At 35.6% G+C, this 21,656-nt stretch overlaps 1 protein-coding gene across 4 annotated transcripts in view; it reads right to left on the bottom strand.

The window, feature by feature from the left end:
* Positions 1–272: 272 nt before the first annotated feature.
* The window catches only part of NDUFS4 (NADH:ubiquinone oxidoreductase subunit S4), a 64,905-nt gene continuing 43,521 nt past the window's right edge, over positions 273–21,656 (bottom strand). For all 4 annotated transcript variants that reach the window (XM_007052811.4, XM_043547122.1, XM_043547121.1 and 1 more), the window contains 3 exons: positions 8,461–8,633; positions 3,771–3,844; positions 273–487 (listed from right to left, as the gene is read on the bottom strand). In XM_007052811.4, the coding sequence (XP_007052873.1) occupies positions 384–487; positions 3,771–3,844; positions 8,461–8,633 (351 nt within the window). In that variant the 3' untranslated portion in view covers positions 273–383. The remainder of the gene's footprint in view (positions 488–3,770; positions 3,845–8,460; positions 8,634–21,656) is intronic.

The raw sequence follows: 21,656 nt of genomic DNA, 5'->3' as shown, positions 1-21,656 counted from the left end.
CGACAGCAAAAACAGAGGAGTTCCTGTTAACAGAACATCTACATAAAAGGGTGGTGATTTTACACAACTTATTGAACTACAAAATTACTATGAAAGGCAAGCCACAATCCTTACTGTTGCAGCTGATTTCAAACATTCCTTTTAATAGATTCCGAGTACAGCAATTTCCTAGAGGTATGAACACCCCAAATCTCCTCTCTATATAGGGAAGGCTGTAACAGGTTCAATTGGAGACATCAAAAACATTTTAAATAGACACCACAAGATGCATCTGTAGTTTAAAGGTCAAATTTATTAGGAGATTAAGAGATGTATTATACGTGGACTATAAATACAGCACAGCTGACTTTATTCACAGTGAGACAGAGATAGCCAATGCCAACCTATTTCGTGGACACCCTTGTTCTTTTGTTCCAAGAAAAGTTTTCACCATAAGACTTGGATTTAGGCTTTGGAATCCTCCTCTCTTGAACATCATAGCTCCAGCCTGGGGAAAAACACGCAGAGAATTCTAAACAATACACACACAGCATATAATACGGAGCAAATGATCAAAGAAATATAAATTAAAACTTTAAATATTTAACAGAAAAGAAATATAAACACCTCTGATATATAATATGTATATACTTATTAGTTTCTTCTTTTGTAATCAGCAGTACAGAATGATGCTGTAACAGAGAAGCCCTAAATGTGACCTACGCCTGTTCTCAGGTTTGTCAGATCTCAGCTATTGCATACTTCAACTTTCATTGCTCCTTCCTGGGGCATTATTTCAAAAGTTATCAGTGATCAGTGGGAAAGCACAAGAGGAAGCACTGACTGAGGTATATAGTCCCATAATCTCATGGGTCCACATCTCTATATTTTATGTCAGACTGAGACACCAAGACTCTGGGAATGCATGTGCCCTTTGAGGAAGGCTGGGGGAAATTCAGCAAGAGGGGAAATGAGAAGTTAAGGAGGGGAAGGAGAGACTGGGTGATGTGAGGAAAGATAAAGGAGACCTAGGGAAATGGGAGCGGGAGAGAATCTGGAGAGAAGGGAGACCTTGCAAGGCGAAGGAGAAAGAGGGAGAAAACAGGCCATAAAAAAGAAATAGTGGTAATCAAAGCTAGGTAGAAAGGAATAAAAAGAAAAGTATACATAAAGAGTGTATAAAAAGGGGCTAAGAGAGAATGGAATTAAAACATTAAAAGACAAGTAATATGATTAGTTCTGCAAGGGAAATGCTAAAAAGGTCAGAAAAGTGGATATGGGGACAATACTGTTTATGTAAATCAATATGCAAATTAGGTACAGCCTCCAGGTATCTGGAAAGTTGCCCATACAACACTTGGTATTATGAAGTTTGGGCTCCCTTTTTCCAACATGATTTCACCCAGTCATTAAACAGTTGAAATACTTCCATTTTTAAAAAGAACAGGAGTACTTGTGGCACCTTAGAGACTAACAAATTTATTAGAGCATAAGCTTTCGTGGACTACAGCCCACTTCATCGGATGCATAGAATGGAACGTATAGTAAGAAGATATATATACATATACAGAGAAGGTGGAAGTTGCCATACAAACTGTAAGAGGCGAATTAATTAAGATGAGCTATTAACAGCAGGAGAAAAAAAACTTTTGTAGTGATAATCAAGATGGCCCATTTAGACAGTTGACAAGAAGGTGTGAGAATACCAATATGTGTAATGACCATTACACATATTGAATCTATTTCCCTATGTTAAGTATCCTCACACCTTCTTGTCAACTGTCTAAATGGGCCATCTTGATTATCACTACAAAAGTTTTTTTTTTTTTTTCTCCTGCTGATAATTATCTTAATTAATTCACCTCTTACAGTTTGTATGGCAACTTCCACAAAGAATAGTAACTTAAGTTTCCAGGTCTGCCTGTTTTAAGATCCTCAACTACATAAGGTCTGAAGACAGATTAAGGGCTACACATAAAATTGCACCAGTTTAACTAAAGGTGTGAGATTAAAATCAAATCACTTAAGCCAGTACAAACATCTGTGTAGACACTTTATATTGATTTAACCCTAGCTTATATTGTTTTACTGGCATCGGGAAGTGTACTAGTGCAAACTGAACTGGTATTAAATAGATACATATGTTCACACAGAGGTTTGTACTGTTTTAACTAAACTGTTTTTTTTTAAAAAAAAAATCACACCCCTAGTTCAACTGGTGTAGCTTCTGTGTGTAGACAAGGCTTTGTGACTTGATCCTGCAATCCCCTACATGCTGCTAAAGGCTGAACCAGCACCACTGCCACTGAGGCACAAATAAGGTAAACTGGCAGGCACAGTCCTCCACACTGAGCAGTAGTAAATGTCAGGCATCATACTCAAGTCTGCAGATTAAAAGGACAGGGGGTGAGTGGAGACTAGGCACGTCCAAGGAGATGGGTTTAAGCCTGACTTTCATGCTAATGAGATGATTAAGTATGTGTTCCCCTCTTAGGTCTTGCACCTATTAAGCTGAAAATCTGGCAGTGGAACAGAAGTGCTATCATTACGGCCGCTCTGGGTTCTCCCGATTTCCTGCTTTGCTCATCACCTTTCATCTAGGACTTTATACATGCAGCATTGCACATGAAATGTGCAGGATCAAGCCCTTGAGGAAGATGAAGGTGCTGTGATGACTGAGTGAATACTACTGCATTCTTAAACTTTTTCTGAAATAGTAATTTGTGTATCCCAATGGAAACAGGAAGATTTTTTGGGGGGTAATTAATTCAGTTTATTTTTAATTCAACTGTGACCACTCTAAATTCAGAAATACATTGAACAGGGAGCGATTAGGCAACGTTGTGGTTTAATACCCTAGTCTTTCACCTCTGGAGATGCAAGTTATGACCTGTAGTGACAGGAATTAAGTGAAAATCTCTTTGAAAGGCTTCTCCTAGTTCCCTGCATGTGTGCACACATCATAAATACCACATAATTTGGCACAATTTGATCTGACAGGCACTCCCTGCTCATGAGGTGCCTAGGACTGAAAAAGGTAATCGTTTGTAGGCCAAGATGAAGTTCATTGGCACAGCTGTGTGGGGAAGCTGGAGTAATGGAGCAACTTCCTTGTGCAGCTGCAAATTCCACTCGCAAAGGACATTGTTAGAAAAATGTCTGAAAAGTTATTTAACACACTGTACACTGCTGACAGTATATGTGATACGTCTAATGGTCTGTTAGACGATTAAGGCCCAAATCCTTCAGAGACTTAAGCAAGTGCTTATCTTAATGCATATGAGTAGTCTATTAGACTGCCAGATCAAAATTAAAAATGACTACTACCTAATATACTTGCATTTCTAGTGCCTTCTAGAAAACACAAATTAATTGCCTTGCACGTAACATGAACTGAGCCTCTCAATACCACAGTGAAATAAACATCTCAAAGATGGGGAGACTGAGGGAGAGGTTAAGTGACTCGCACAAGGTCAGACACAACAGAGTCAAGAATAGATCCCTGATCACATACTATCAAATCCTATCTCCCAAATTCATAAGTAGGCATATACAACAACTAAAAGTTTTCAGAGCTGTTACTGACTATGAGGTAACTACATAATTAAAGAGGGAATTTTAATATGCAATTATCAAAATTAAAACAGGTACTTAAAAGATGTTAGTTTCAAAACACTATTGCTTACTTTATTAAATGTAACTTTTCTTCTCAAATGGTAAAGTAAAGATTATCTAAACAAAATGGACTCAAACACAAATACTGCAATGACCTAGAATTCTCAAATACATACCATTTTTTTCAGCAAAGGCAATGGCATCTTCTTTTGTAGAGAAAGCTAGAACCATGTTGGACAAAGGATCAGCACTGTAAGAAGACAGACATAAAATATTAATATAAATTTGAAGTGTAACACTAAGCATTTTGTATAATAACGTCTGCACCTCACGGTCTAACCTAATGCCACCTTACGGTGTCTTTAAAAATGTATACATAAAGAAAATGTATCATCCCCAAATAAATTAGAGCCACCTAGAGTCCTTTTACTTTTAAGTTAGGATTTAATTTCAATATTAAAAGATTTTCCCATGGGAAGATTTTTCTTTGTATTTCAAACAATCTGTGTTAAACCTTTCATTTTATTTTCAGAAACTGATATTTTAAAATTGTAACTATGTAAGTTCTTAAGCATATGCCAATGATACAAGCAACCAGTGCTCTATGACAACCTTTTAATGCTAAAACTGGTTGAAAAAGGAAGACAAATTTTGAGGGATTGAAAAGGTGAAAGATGTAAATACTGAACAATGGAAGGAGACAAGAAGCCTGTCTTTACCCTGTTTGCTTTGTGAATCTACATTCTTGCAGAAGGGAAAGCAGGACTTCAAAGCAAGTAGACCAGGAACACTTAGAGAATACCTGAGCAAACCTGGCATCTAGAACAGGCTGAAAATTGACAGAGTTATGTTTGTGATGACCTCCACATTCACAAGTGTTTCCAGAGCAGCATTTAAATGCAACAGAAGCCATCTCTACTCTAATAAAACAAGCCCAGAAGCCCTATGAGCTAAAAACGAGTAGAGTTCAGAAGCCCAACCACATAAGCTAACTGTTACTTGTAGATCAGTTGTCTTAGTCTCATTTCTAAACGTTGCAAAATGGTTTTTGAAATAAATGGGTCCAACCATAGTAAAAACTATGGATCCACTTAGCAGCTATAAAAACACCACCCTAGAGCACTAAAGACACAGGATTAAAGTTATATGGTAATTGATTAACCTGCAAATTTAACAGCAATTCTAGGAAGAAATTTGGGGGAACACTACTGGAGCACAAAACCTAGTATGGCGTCCTGTCTTTCTGAGACAGCAAGTGCTTAAGAAAGTGGGAGGTGGATCACTGAGAAAGCCAGAGGCGGAATGGCAAGAACTGCAATAGGTGTTTCCTCTTGGCTGTTTATCCTAGGAAGTCACAAGAACGGATGAAGAGGAAAAGTAGTACAAAGGACACGACAATCTCCATAAAGAAGAAAGCCCCTGAATGAAAAAAAAAAAAAAAAAAATCTAGCTCCAGTGCAGAAAAGACGAAACATGTAATCTTATCCAATGGGCAAACTGATGTGCAGATGGGATCCACCAGTGATCCAACACCTTACTCCTCAAAGAGGAAAGTGAAGAGGGGGAACAGGCTGACATCAGCCACCAAGATAATGATTTCTCATAAAAAGGCAATGAAGAGAATTAAAAACTGGAAACTAGTCCTAGGCATGACCACTAGGTATATTAAGGGACCAAGTGATGTATCTTTGATCTTCGCTATCGTCTTCTGTGACAAAGAGATTCCACCCTTTATTATGAAGTAGCAGAGAGAGAGGAGTAAAATCCAGTCTGGGTTACAAAACACTCAAGTTTGTTCAGTACCAAATACAGTGACAATTTTCCAGCATCCAGATACTATGGGGATGGAGGACATATAAAGCAGATTGCCTATTGATCTCTATGTTCACCAGGGAGTATCTCTGAAGACGTTGTTCATCCTATATAAAGGTACAACTGCTGTTCCCTCTTTCTGTAAGTTGGCTATTACCATAATTAGAATGCTGAAGTTCAGAGAGCAGATGTTAGAGATTAAATGAGAGGGCATGATATTGCCAACAGAGATCTCAGAAGCAAGATTTTTACTAATACACATTTCTAAATCGTCTATTACTATCGTATATGAACACTCTTAGTTATTTGCATACAAGAAGTCACCTCAAATGGAAACATAGCTGTCCTCTATCTCCTCCATGGCAACTATTCCAGGGCATGGCATGGCGGCCATCACCAATATATCATGGAGGACTCCGGTATGAAAAGATGGGAACCGCAGGTTTTGATGTTCAATGAAGAATATTTGTACTGATAGCCAATTTGCAAGAGCTATGCTGAAGAAAATAAAATCTTAGCTATTTCTTGCTTTGAACAGCTAGTTGGAAGTAATTATCTAGTAGCATCACACCTTCAGTTATCAGAGTTCAATACACACGTTAATAGGTATGAGCTAATTTATAAAACCTTTGACCCAGTTGTGTTTACACTCAATCCAATGTTCAAGACAAAAAAATTGGGTAAATTTCCTTTGGCCTACTTACGGCTTATGTACACAGAACAAAAAGAAAAGGAGTACTTGTGGCACTTTAGAGACTAACCAATTTATTTGAGCATAAGCTTTCGTGAACTACAGCTCACTTCATCCGATGAAGTAGCTCACGAAAACTTATGCTCAAATAAATTGGTTGGTCTCTAAGGTGCCACAAGTACTCCTTTTCTTTTTGCAAATACAGACTAACACGGCTGTTACTCTGTACACAGAACAGCTAATCCTGAATAACTATTTCTACATAATTCTATGCGGGGACACTTATTCCAAAATAAAACTGTCTTTTTTAAAATTAGCTCAATCTTTGGAATTGGATTAAGGTAAAGTAGAAAAAGGCACTCTTATTCCAGAATAAGAGAGTCCACACCTGGAGTTACTCAAACAGTTATTCTGGAATCACTATTCCACTTTGAATTCACACCCCACCTTATTCTGGAATAACTATCACATGTAGACAAGCCCTTGGTAACAACACTAATTTTTCTGGAGGATTATTTTGTAAATTTAAAAGTTGCCTTTTTGGCTGAAATTAGGCAAAATTTCACCCAGAAAAAGAATTTGAGAAAAGCTGAAAAGTAAGGGATTAGGATAGAAGTTCAAACTCAACCTTAACTAAAGCAGGGATTACTGGATACTGCTACAGTATCATTAGATGTTTACAAATATAGATAGAAATAAAGAACATATTTTAACTGTTAAGTACTTGGTTGGTGTGGGGGAGAGTAAAGGGATGGACAGAGAGGGAAAATGGTGATACACAGCCTCTCTCTTCTGAACTACTTGTTTAAAAACATTTTGGTTATGATTTACCATTTGATGACAGTTCAGTGGTTATATACAGTAATCAGCCTAATCATATTTTATTACACTATTATTAGAGCCTGATGCCTCTAAAAACTGGTTTGAAGACTATTAAAGATCAACAGGTGAAAAGCATGGAGTCTGAGGGGAGCTGTTTAAGATGGCAAATCATTAACAGACTACATTCATAGGCTTAAAATTTCAAAATCGTTTTATTAAAATATGCTGCTTAGCAATCATTATCTCCTTCTACCAGCTAAGAGCTCACTTCTGAATTCAATATTTTTTCTGCTACACTGGGCATCAGGGAGCTGATATAGGTGTTGGTCGTATCAACTATTGTACAGGAAATGGAACATAGCAAACAGACCTGAGCACAGCATTAATTTTCAAATAGAAATACATGCATCCGACTAAATGGGTATTCATCCACGAAAGCTTATGCTCCAATAAGTCTGTTAGTCTATAAGGTGCCACAGAACTCTTTGCACATTTTAAAACAGACTTTTTAAAATTATGCATATATTTTGTGATTGAATTTAGAATATTAAAGAGCTAAAGCAATAAACATAATCTATACTATTTCAACTTTAAGGTTTTTTTTTTTTAAACACACAGGACAAAGGTAATTAAGGGTTTGGTTTCAGTCGCTTTGGTACTAAGCTCTAATGTAATGTAAAATAATTGCTAGGGGAAACTAATGTGGACTGCGCTCTTTTCAACGTTTCAAAAAAAATTCTGGAATGGGTAAGATATTGAAACAAGTTTTTGCTGACAATGTGTAGTGCTAACTTTTCAGAATGTCTGTAGCAAATGATATTTCAGTGGCAATTTACAATGATGTTAGGAGAAGAGTGCCAAATTCTCATAATTTATGAAATTTGATACCACTAATTAAAGTGCCTATGAAATTCTATAAAAATTCTGCAGGATCAAAACAGGGACAAGACTGTTTAGCAAATGATACTGTATAGTTATCACTGCTGCAATTTTTATTTCATTTCATCAAGTCAACAAAACACCTTAAATCATACCAAACCCAGCAATATACCATAATTTTGAAAAGTGGGTAAAGTGATTAAATACTTATGGAGAAATATTTTTAAAGACTGTTCATGAACTAGATACATTTATTTGAAGTTTTGGCTAATTGAAATGGACCATTCAGAGGGATTTAGGACTAGATGTAATTAATGACCCTCAACTATAGTGAGGCTGCGACTCGCTACTATATTGCATATGCAAGCATAATCCTTGATTTTGGGGTCATACACTTAAATTAGATGGAGAAGGAAATTGAAGATTTTTTCCCAGCCTCTTCTAGCCTGGAGCAATGCAATCTAAATTTGTTTCTAAACCTATTTATGTTAACAGAGAAAACAGCACGTGTACTGTTATGTTTAAAATTTCATCATGATCATCATGACCCATCAACCATTTATAATAATGTTAAATACACATGGATTTACATATACAAAGGGCATTTCAAAGTAAAATCTGTGCAGATATGAGCAGAAAAATGATTTCAAAATCAGACTCACGTAGATGCCCAGCCCATTAACGGATTTTCCCAGCGCTCTCTGGTGTCAAATTCTAGTTTCCATTTCTTTGTGTTGTTGACACCGGCCTGCATGGCATTACGTGCTGGAACAAAAATCTGAACTTTTCTGGTTTTTATGTGCTCCTCTGGAACACCAGTTAAAGGCGTGATATCCTACAGAATGAGAAAAAAATGCATCTTGTTTAAAACTACTCTATGAAAGAAGCTAATATAAGTATCAATGCTCACTACTCCCACACATTTTTTTCTTTATTTTAGAAGTAGTGTTCCTTTAACCTTTTATAATAAAACAAGCCAAGAAGGTATACCCTGTAAATTCATCTTTCCTCAAACAGCAAGGTCTGTTTGATGAGTTTCTGATATTATGACTCATTTCACTTACAGATATATTCTGTCTGACATTTTTGATTGGGACATTTCTCATTAAGGCTCATGCAGTGTTTGTTGTATTGATGTTCTGAGATGATATTTTCTGTTTATAAGGGGAAAAAGTCTGCAGGAACTTTATAATCTAAAAAGCAAAACTGTTTACAAGTTTTAGTGGAAAAGGTTAGTAGGAGAATGCTGTAGCTAATTAAGCTATTGTCTTGTAAGCAAATTTAACTGTACTCAGTAGTAAAGCACTAGATAAAGACCACGAAGACACACACACAAAGTTTTAATAGGTAACAAAAATAACAGATAAAAAAATAATAATCAAGGAATCTATTCATGAGAGAGACACCGGTGAGAGTAATTTTTCTGGATATTAAATTAACACTTACAAAAACTAAACAGCAATTAAAATATAACTAGCACGTCAATTCATCCTAGCACAGTGACACCTGCTGAACAGAGTAAAGTGGATCATCAAATTCTTCATCCAAAGCTGCTGAAAGAAGCCAGCTAACAACTCACGACTTCAGATACTTTTAAGTTTAATGCCAATGGGAGCTTCTTGGACTCTTTCTCCTTGTCTCTCTCCAGGAACAAATGCTTATCTGGTGAAGGTCCAGAAATGTGCCGCTGAACTTCGGGCATAGTGAACTAATCTTGCCAGTGGTGACAAGACTTGAATTGAGGAGGCAAACAAGTCATTCTGGGTTTAAGTCTTCAGCTACCAACTTCATAGGATTTTGTTCTGTGGCAAACTTAAAAGCTTTTGATGCTGTCATCAGATCATCCCTAGAAATGAGGAATTTCATTTTTTGTTTCACTTCACAAAATAAACTTGAAAAGATAAGTCTGTCAGAACTAAATCAGGGAGTGAGAGTAAAATCTTTGTCCTGCATTTATAACTAAAACAGAAAGAAAGAAAAACACAGGAAGTTTCCAACTTGTAAAATTTGAGCTCAGACTATACCTAAAGCAAACTGTCAAAATATTTTAACAACTTAATCATAAGGGTTTTCCTTAAGCCCAAGCAATGTTTATTTTGAATACCAGTCTAGCCATGATATGAAAAAACCACCACTAACAATTACTTAAATGTTGCAACATGTACACCGAACATACTCTAACAGACTGGCATTTCTAATTCTGCTAAAATCTCAAACTACAATATAAAAAGAAATGCTATGAAGTTTTTATTTGAATTGGCAACAAATTTTGTGCTTAACCAACCCAATACTTTTTCATTTGCAGTAAACATTAGGTGTGGCTTTACTGTTATGGCTTGTCTGTTTACAGAAACGAAGTAATATGTTTTTTATACACACACACAAATATACATGGGGCAAGTATGCGTGGGCAACAGAGAAACTGAACACTAGTTGATGAAGTAATATTGATCCTACTGTGTGCAAAGATAGTTACAATAATTGTACAGTGAAAAGCACTTTTAATTTCATTAATATTTCCATTTTCACAAGTGTGATTTATTTTGACATTCACAAATTAGGTGTAACTAATTTTTTAATCTACAGTGATTCAGAAAGATGTCTGGATTTTGATGGTTAAACAGTTTTCGTATCTACCATATCTATGGCTTATCAAGTTTTCAAGTGCTTTTGGATCCTTCAGGATAAAAAGGTGTTATATTAAATGAGATTACAATAAATTTAAGGCTACTTTTTAAATTCTCTCTTTTGGTGGAGGTAAACTCTCCCCAGAGCCCTAAACGCCACACCAAAAAGAACACAGAAATATTGCATATAATGTAATAATTTTAAAACTGGTGCAGGTTGAATATGATTTTTAAATTGCACTATGTTGCCCTCAGAACACAGTGATTATTGTATTTGTAAATTTCTTTAATAAATGTCCAGTCTAGTTTATCTGAAAGAAAAAAAATTAAAAAGTCACAGTTTTGGGGCACTTGATTGGCTTCAAATAATAAAATTAATTTTACTAGCAGCATGCCATTCACCCTATGAAGATCTTTTCAAAGTGCAAATAAAAACTGCTTGTTTTAAGACATTAAAATAGCTATATGATGTTGCTAGCTCTCAATACTTTTGATTCGTTATAGCTAAAGTTTCCATGCCTTCTGGGAATTTAGCAATTGTTTATTGATATCTTCCCCAGTTTAAAATTGGCAGTTGAACAGACAATTGTTAGGACAATGAGTTCCTGGATTTTGAAGCCCAAGTCGTCTTGACATAGAATCACTGTTTTTGCTTGCAGTAGACATGTAAGGTACTGTAGCATAGCTGAGCTGTTGCCAAAGATATGGAATAAAAAGGCTTGGCATCTATCACATACTTGACACCTAAAGAGCACAGAAGCTCTAAAATTCCTATTCCCTGTAGGCGTACTCTTAGTCTAGACTAACTGATTTCTCACACTTTTAAAATGCATTACAACACTCTATTGTGATCATTTCATCCACACAGTTCCAGCTAGTGACAGAAGAACCTGTCCTTTAAGAGACATTTCAATGGGCTAAAGCTCCCGCTCCAAGATTCCATTAAAACAATATAATACTTGAAAAGAACTATGCTGCACTAAGTTGAACTTTCTCTGTGTCTTCAGTGCTTTGTTCTGAGTTCAAGTTCTCATTGAAATTACCTGTGAACAAACTCTCCAAAACAAAGATGTTTTTGACAGCTATTTTCAATTTGCTCCCAATCTTTTTAATATTGTGCTTCAAACAAATTTTTGCTTTTGTATTAGTACACTTAGTGTTCGGGTTTTTTTAAACAATAAAATGATAAAGGTATCAAATATTTAAAGTAGAAAAAATTGAGAAATTTGAGATTAAATGCTTAAAATTAAGTAGGATGGCAAAACAGGATCAGATTTTAGTTGATGTTAATTATATTACCATACAAAAAACAAATTAGGACATTGTACTGCATGATGAATATACAATATTTTCTTTATTTTTTTAAATAAGAAAATAACTTTATAAAAAAGGTTTATCATTTTGATAGCATGTTGTAACAGATCATAAAACTTTGGTAATGTCTATTTTTAACCCCCCTTAAAAAAGCCTTAATGTCTATCAAATCAAAGAGACATTTATTTTTAATTGATACTATTTAGAAAGATTTGTAGTATTGAAAATCCAGGCTGTTGAACACTTGTATCATTTCCTACTGATGAGCTACAGAATCCAAAGAGGAAAAAACTGGTTCACAGACTTAAGGTCAATGAAAGCAGAATTCAACATGAAGGTAACCAACTTCATTTGAGGGGGCTGCTAAAGTACCCCACTACTATAGCAAACTCCAAAGGTAACAGTCTGGAAAAAAAAGAAACTAATAAGGCAAGAGAGGAGAGCAAAAAAAATTTTTTTTTGTATATTAATATTTATGAAAGTTAACATTTTTGCTCATATGAATCAGGTGTGCACAAGTTTCATCTCTCCACTATGAAAACTCATACACACATGAAAAAATTGTGTGAAATGCTGCTATCAAATATCTACTGTTTAACTTTTCCCCCCTTTTTTTAAATAAAGGAAGCAGGGAACAAGCAATGGGAAGTTGATGTCAAAATGCAGAAAAACCTCCCAGTAAGCTTCCAGCAGCCACCCAGGATTTAGAGTCTTGCTAGCTGCTCTCTTTTCAATACCAGAATTTCACACATTTCAATGACCATTATGACTTCAAAGAATCAAATTTTCCATCATTGTCCGTCATCTGCCGGTTGATTTGTATAAAGGAGTTCTTCTGCATGCACTGCAAACAAAAGACTCCTTACTTTCGTGGCTATATATCAAGTTTAAAAGTTCTGTTTGTGACAGTTGTCTGTGGTAAATTAGGGTAATACTGAAGGAGTGCAGCTGCTCTGCAGGACCCTCCTTTTTGGCATCATTTCACTTAAATAAAAACTGAATAATTAGCTTCTGCCTGTATTAAACCACAGAAATGCCACTGGCCTTAGTAATTACTTCCGGTTTCCCCACCTACTTAACCTCCACAGTTTACACTTGTTATAAAACAGGAATAAATAGACATTTTCTGCACTTTACAAGAGTTTAAGAGTTTGTTCTTCCCCCAACCCCCATATGTTTTGACAGGTCAGTAATAAATATCAAGTTTTGCTATAAAAATCATAGTTTCCATTGCAATACATTTTCGAACTTTAAATCAAAGCACAGTTATGATTTAACACACAAAACCAGGCCATTGGGCAATCTTAATCCCATATATTATTTAGCTGCTGTAAATAAGAGTTTTTAATTCACTGTGCTTAAATTGTTTGGGTTTTAATAAAGGTGAGGAGAACAAGAACATTTCTGCAATTCATTATGTCCTTTTGAAACAAATGTAAGAAAATAAATCAATGTGAAGCACAAGTAGAAAGATGGAGTAGAATGAGGTGAATGTGGGCAGAAAACATTTATCCAATAGATATAGACATAAGGCGGGGTGAGCATATTTGCCCTTCGGAAATTCCATATTGCATGGAACACAGCATTCTCTTTAAGGCACAGAGAATATTTTTGCATTACTATAATAATTCTGTCGACAACGTGTTACCTATAATGTGTTCCTCCATCTAAATATTCACAGCAGGATGACTTCACTATTATCTTTTAAAGGAAAAATTCAATATAATAGCAGAAAAATTAAAGTCTATACCTTCACTAGTCTCTTATTTCATGTTTACATTAAAAATTATTTTTTTGCTGAAAGTGAAAAATATTCAAGTAAAGAAAGAAGGGCGATGAATCTACAAAAGACATACTCTGGAGAGCATGTCTGTGAGACATGGGGGAGTTGTCAATTGGTCTCTAATCTGTTTTTGATAGAAGTACCTCTTGCAATATCTTTTATTTCATTAACAGCATGTCTACACTGAAATTAGACACCTGTGGCTGGCCCATGCCAGCAGACTCGGGCTCTCAGACCTTGAGCTCAGGGGCTGTTTAATTGTGGCGCTGACATTTGGTCTCTGGCTGCAGTCTGTGCTCTGGGACCCTCCCACCTTGCAGGGTCATAGAGCCTGGGATCCAATCCGAGGCCTCATGTCTACACTGCAATTAAACACCCCCTCAGCCTGAGCCCCGCAAGCCCAAGTCAGCTGGCATAGGCAAGCCATAGGTTTTTAATTGCAGTGTAGATGTACCCTAACAGAGCACATGCAAAAGAAGCAGTCATCATCCAGAAGTGGTCTCTGAGCAGAGTTATCTGGTCTGAGTGAATCTTGCAAACACCCACTCCTTTTGAGCAGCCCTTCCCCCTCCTGTTTCAATGCATATGCCAATCTAACAGTAAATCTGTTTTCTGTCTCACCAGAAAAAAAAAGCCTGGCATGCAAAGTCATTCCAAAACTAACATGCATTTGCCTGGACCATTTGGTCAACATCACTTGTGGTTGTTTTGTCCTGAGAGAAAGCAATAAAATGGCAAACAGTGGCATGTTTGATTACCATTCTAAAAACATTCCACTAATCCATTAACATATTTGACTGCAGATCCACATTACTTCCATACATTAATTCTCACCTCAAGTGGGAAACATGAAGGGAAGGAGAAGGGTGTAAAATGATGTCCCCTCAAAATTCATGCTTTAATCTGAACACAGGAAACTGTAAGCTACTTTATGTATATACTCCACTATATTCATACAAAAATGTACATATTAAAGGCTGGTCTTCTGTGACAAAGTCACAAAAATGATATTTACATAAGTCTTTTTGAAAGATTTGTTTAAAGACAGTACTAAAAATAAAAAATAAATAGAAATATTTTGCTTCCCTCAATGTCCTGATAAACCTCATAGTGAAGTATCAAAGTATATTCAACAAAACAGCATGAGAGAAGGCAAGCACTAAAAAGTGTAACAGGTTCAGTCTGTTGCTGGATAGAATATTTGTGTCTTAGAAATTAAAAATAAAGTATCTGGAAAAGTAAGTTCCACATACTTCCACTTGAGGTATAAAGAGATCTCACGCTCAAATATATTTTTGCCGGGAATCACAAAGAGGCAAGAATAAAGCATAGGAAACAAAATCTTTTATTTTGAAATAAAATCATTTTTAATTTCTATAATTCTGCTTTCCAGTTTTGTTAACACTGGCCTGGTAAGTTTGGTGAAATTAAAAAGAAAAAAAGTGCATCAGCCTGATTTGACTAATTCCTGGAAGAAATTATGAATGTTTCTACGTGAGCGGAAAGAAGAGAATCACTGTGAAACTGTATGGAAAAAAACAGAAAACTAGGCCTGTATTCTATAAGAGAGAGAGTCCAAACTTGCTCCCACTGAAGTCAGCTTTGGAGTTTTGCCATTGGAACTGCAGTATGAGTAGAATTTATTCTCTAGTTTAGAATAACGCAACAGCACGTTTAATGGTGGTGGTGAGCAAATCACAGCAGAATACCTTACAACACATCTTGTAAACTATATTATTTTCAAAACATAATATTAAGAATAGACAGAATATTCTTTCTAGAAGTGTCATATACAGAAGATGTATTTATTCTGCCAAAAGACACACCAAAATGTTTGTTACTGGTTGTATAATACAAATTTAGTGTTATGCATTTTTCTGCACTATAAAATTTTCAGATTGTACACATACACTGTGCAGTATTTATAGATAAAAACAAACATATCACAATGAAATAGACAAGTTTCTGGATTATGGATTTTCAAATAAACGGAAATAGAGATATTGTTTAACGTTACTTGGGCTTAGACAAAGAAAGATAACATTTACATAGCTGAAGTGATTTGACACTGCTTCCTAGCTTCCTATCATTTGCAATTGTTGGCAGTATGCCACTGCTATCTTGCTACCACCAGTATTTGTAACTACAGACATCATTTCTCGGTATCAAAACTGAAAGGTACAGGATAGAAGAGAGCTTAAATTTACTTAATTGCCATCAATACTTCCTGTAGCACTTAGTTATACCTCGTGGATTTGCCTTTTAAGCAATGACCCAGCCCAATCTGTTTACTCCATGAGATTAAGCATAAGTACAGCACAAATAATCAAGAGACCAGGAAGGAGCAGTCATACACATCATTGCTCTGTTTCCCTCGACTGACTCTTCAACTCTGTACACACTACAGATTAACAAAGTTATAACAATTGAGGCTGAGAGTTTTAGACAAAATATTCATCTTGCACTTCTGATTGTTTGTGCTGAACTTCTATTAGATCTCATGGACTGAACAGATTGGGCTGGGCCAGCACTTAGATAGGAAAGCAAAAAGGTACACATAGGTGCTACAGGAAGTGGTTATGGCAACTCAGTAAGTGACAGTCTTCCCTAAGTGACAGTACTAACCAGTAACCCACCATAACAGTAGCAGACACTAGCTTAAAATGCCATTTTTCAGATGAGATACAAATCTGAGGTCTTGACCATTTATTTCCGTTAAAGGTCCAACAGCATTTTGTGGAATAGCGTTGACGACTCATGTAATGGCCACTGGAAGTTACAGGAGTTATACACTCTCACTTTTTTTTTTTTAAAAATAAACAAAAGGACATACTGTCTCCCTCTCATGAGACTAGATTAGCAGTCAGACAAAACTCCTGAAAAACAAATTACTAAGATCTCATGCCTATATCAATGTATCAAGTCACTACTTCATAGGAAATAAATCAGAAGCAAAACAAATTGAGCAGGTTTTGCTTTACTTTGTTCCTCTTTGGACAATAGTGAGCCCTACGGCATTTCCTTTTCCGCATCCATTCCCAGGACTCCACCAGTGAGTTATAAATTGGTCCAAATATGGACTAGATGACTTTAAATGGTCTTTTCTAAATACTGATAATAAGAAATCATACTGAACCATGTTAAAGTAGTTCCATTTTAGATATATTAAACCTATAAAAATCAGAGAATTTTAATGCTAATTTATGTCAGATGATATAGTGTGGAGTATGGTCAAAGGATTATATTTACACAATAAAGAAATACTTTTAAATCTAGTGGCCTCAAAAATCACCACCTCTTTGATTCATGCAGTTGGGGAACAACTCATAACTAGGTGTTCAGCCATAACTCAAAGGTTTAGAATTTAATTCAATAAGCTACCCAGGTCCTTGCACAAGTATTATTTAAACAAAAAGCATTGTATTGAGTGAGTGCACAGGAGCTAGAACGAACAAAAGTGAAAATGGATATTTTTAACTTTAAAGACCAATAATGTCAACAGCAGCAAATACTACTGTTTCACTTCAATTAAGTATAATTCCCAGACCTTACTCCCATGTAAACCAAGACCCTTTTTTATTGGCACATGTGCTCTTCATTCTTTGCTTCTCTCACAATAAAGAAAACAATTCCTACCGCTGTAGTAAGTCCCTGCTATAATGTGTAAAACGGTCTTAAAATCTGGAAGAGAACAGTGAATGGAAGTAAATCCTAAATCAAATTTTACAAATTGCAGTAGTGTTGAATGGGGCATTTTGTACCTCTGTTTAAGAGGTATTGTAAAATTTTAGGAATTCTAAGAAACCCTAGAATGTTACAAGTTGTCCCCAACTGTAATGTGAGATGTAGTGCTTCCATGCAATAATATGCATAGCTTTTAAATGTTGAAAGCTAGTTCCTAGTAGTGTGCACAATTTCCATATACAGCTGGTAATGAAGAAAAAAACCCCTGACAGTTAACCCTAGTTAAAAGGGTATACAACAGAGAACTGTTATAAAGTGTTAGCATACTGCAGTTCTATGCATCAGGGATGTTGCAGCTATTAACAGTTTAAAATTTCACTGTATTTTGTTAATTAGTGCAGAGGACTTTTAAGCTTTTAACGTGTTTTAGAAGGTTCTATTCTCTGACTGTGTCGTGTCAGTCATTTCTCTCCGTACAAATAAAGAAACAAAGCTTCAATGTTTAACCATCACTGATGAAAGCTATAGTTGAATACTATCTGGCAAAATAAAACAAACTGATTTTATGTACAGTATGATTGTTTAATTTAGATAAAGAAACTGCAAAATGTTTCCAATTTACTAAAAACCTGTGCACTAATATAGCGTATTGATTATTCCTTGTTTGCCTTATGGTCAAGGTAAGATCTAGTTAGAGTTGTGCTTTTGAGAGTTTATCCTTCTCAAGTTGCTTACAGCCATAAATCCTGTTTCCATGCAATTTCTGTGATGCAACAGAGAAAAATCTAGGTCTAAGAATCTAGGGTATTGAAGTTTGACATGTCATATATAATATCTTTGCCTTTAATTTTCTATTGCTATGTAAAGAAAAATGAAAAACAGAAGAATATGTTTTACACCAATTATATATTCCATAATTAATTTATAAACATGAAAAGTTTGGTTTGGGGAAAAGACAGATGGTTAGGGTAAATACACATTTCTGTTTTAGTATTGCAATATTCAGCTATTAGCTTATCAGAAAGACAGAATTAATGGATTTGAAGGTGAATTTGAGTCAGACACAGACATAGTTGCATTAACAACTTTTTGGTCATTTACAAATGAAATATTTTAAATGTTACAATGTATACAAGTAATGTAAAGTGAAGATTCCCTACATCTATAGATAATCTAAAGAAGTTTTTGCCGAAAGGATTTATTACCTCTAGACTGTTACATTTTAAAATATTTCAAATGATATACAAAACTATTCTACACTGCAAATTCACTTACATATGCATAAGCTTTTATTCAAATAAGTGTGTATTTAATAAACTGTTTGCAAAGAAAAGTGAACTGTACAGTTCCTCATATGCAAGAACGGTAATATCATACACGTCTTTACAGGAGATACCTGCAAGTTTTTAGTGGCAAATTTTAATCCCCTTTAAGAGAGACAGAAACCACATTCAACATGTTTGTCAGCCCTTAGAGGAGATCACTTGTAGCATATCCTCTCACTTGTTTACCCAACTATCACAGAAAAGGGAAACAATGAGGCTTCAGTGAAGATTGTTTTCTCATGAAAAAGGTAAAGACACTGGGCCACATACTCTGTTCTACCTTATGGAGTGAAAAAAAGAGGCACTAACCATACAAAAGTGGAGGAGCAATTTCTCTGAAGCATGTTCTTACCAAGATAGACACTGCGTAAGCCACACAGCGAGATCTTGTGAGCTGAAAAACTGATATTCTCTGCCACACTCATCCAGCCTCATTATAACAGGTTGCCTCTTTTGTGGGAAGCCAGCCTTGAGAGGGTGGTTCAAAACTAACTAAAAGATGCCAAACATACCAGTGCAACTATAGCCATTCTGCCATTGACCTTGCAGGTGGAGATAGGTGGCAGAACTAGTGCAGAAGCAGAGCCATCATACAGAGAGACAGGGACAAGCATAGATTTACATAGGTTTTAGGCCCTTAAACCTCTGTTCCTGAGGGGTAAATCGTGCTTCTCCCATCAAAGCCCAACAGAATGATTGAAAAGAAACATTACGAGTGGAAACAGTTTCTTGTTCCTTATGCAAGATTTTCCTGTATTGGATGCAGTTTGGCCTGGAGTTCTTCTTTTACCCCACACACCTCATATTTATGACACAAATATTGAATGGAAATGATGCTTGCCCTAATTTACTCTTAAGAAACAGCAACATGGACACAACCTTTCCTTAAAAGCAATTCTGAAAAGGGATTGGCTAGTCACGCTGGTATTTGGAGTTGTGAAAATAGCCACAATTATTCTTTAAAAGCAAAACTGAGTCATGAGTATTAATTTTTGAGACTTTAAGACTTGTAAATAATTTAGCCATATAATTATAATATAGTCAAATTACTGTTTGCATATTTAGTTATAAAACCAAAACAAGTATTTTCAAGATGAAAACTCTTAACTGTAAAATGTTGCCATATTTAGTATAAGTCTTTTCAAAAGCTGTACTAAACTGCCACCATCACAGGTTCTAGAAGACCAGTATTCTTTGATGTAAAATGAAATACTACACAGTGAACAAAAACAAAAACCTCCTGTCTCCCCCTCAAAGAGACATATCCTTTGACCCAGTGCTTCAGACTAAAGCCTTGAAATTTTTGCACAAGAATGCTGCATGAGGAAAGTCCAGACAAAACAGACACTTGAGATGTTAGAAGGTTGTATAACCCCAATCTCAGACACTCCTCGTTCCAATAACCTAGCAGAGATAGTGCTACCATGCACCACAAGAAAAGGATCTCAGAAAGAAAACTAATTCCTCTACCTTCTCCTCAAAAACATGCCCATGAGAATGTAACTCAACAGCATAACTATATTTGTTTCTAGATAACTTATTTAGAATCAATTTCTAGGAGCCAGGGGCTAATTTAAAAATTCTTCAAATTTAGTATTACAAATATTTTCCATAATGAAAGAAAATTATCCTAATCCTAGAAGCACCAATATACTCATGTAACATTTTTTTTTTCCTTTTCAATGCTTGTTCACACCAATTTTTTCTTCTTTACAAAAGAGGATGATTCAGTAATTTCTTTACTTGCACTGTCAGAGCTACAGAAAGCTTCTCCTTTCTGCTGGTGAATAACTTGTTTCCTGCAGACATTCTTCAGAAAGCTCTATCTATATTACTATCAGCCAGCTGAGTTTGCTAACACCACTACATGCTTAATCAAACAGTAATTACTTACAAAAGCAAGTTGCAGCAAGCACTAGAGGCTGAACTGAGATAGGTTATTCTAATTAAAGAGGGATTTAATTGCCAGGCAGTGAAATGCAATGAACAAACAAATATACTAGATAATCTGTAAATATAAATGTGTGCTGTATTTAAGATATATTTCTAGCAGCAACTGTACCAAAGAGAACCAAACCATATTTTAATATAAATTACAATTTTAGCAATAAATGTTTGTCTGGTGATCAAGTGTGTCACCAGTGTAAATTTACAACAGGTTGATATTTTCTGAAGAGGAAAAAAAAATCTCAAACATGGAAAGATTATATTTAAATAATGTTAATGGCATGACAAAGTTATCAAATTCAGGCTCTTTTTCTTTAATACTACATGGCAAAAATTGTCGGCCTTTAATTGAGTAAGCAATTGTGCTTGTGTGCACTGTTAACAGCTTTTGCTTAAGAGCAAAAGAACTATTGGGCACCAAAATGTCACCATAAACAATTACTGTACCCAATTGTGTGGGCTTCAGGTTAATCATGCAAGTGCATATTCACTATAATTACCACTTCCACTTTTTGCATATGCATTTTTATTTGCAAGTATCTTATTTGCATTTTGTCCTCCATTTCTTAAATTGAAAATGTATTCAAGGGATACATCTAATTTCAAAATAATTCGGGGGGGCTGGGGGGATTGTTCAATTTTGAAATACATTTTGCATTACAGGTTTTACAAAGTTAAAGTGACAACCACCAGAACAAGAGGCAACAGAATGCAAATAAAAACACTATCCTAAGAACAACAATGGAGAACAACAGAACACTGACTGTACTAAACTTTTTTTTAAATATAATCAACATCTTTAGATTCTCTAATCCACTAGCAAATAGTTATTAATTTAGGCTCATTCCAGAGCCCAGTATCTGGCTCAAATAGTCTGGTCAGCTACTAATTAGATGCAGTGGGGATGGGAGGAGATCCTCCCACAAACAGTAGAGCCAATCAATCTAGTAGGACAGGGGTTCTCAACCTTTTTCTTTCTGAGGCAACCCCAACATGCTATAACAACTCCATGGCCCAGCTGTGCCATAACAACTGTTTTTTTGTTTATAAAAGCCAGGGCTGCCGTTAGGGAGTAGCAAACATTTTACATCCCTAGATAGAATAGAATCGGTCGTATACATCTCCAGCTCTGCATCCTCTTCCACAGGAAAACTGTACCAATTCGGCTAGCACAAAAG

Source organism: Chelonia mydas, chromosome 5, assembly GCF_015237465.2.
Source record: "Chelonia mydas isolate rCheMyd1 chromosome 5, rCheMyd1.pri.v2, whole genome shotgun sequence".
Classification (NCBI taxonomy): domain Eukaryota; kingdom Metazoa; phylum Chordata; order Testudines; family Cheloniidae; genus Chelonia; species Chelonia mydas.
Note: the sequence above shows the minus strand (reverse complement) of the source record. Positions and strands in the feature narration are given on the sequence as shown.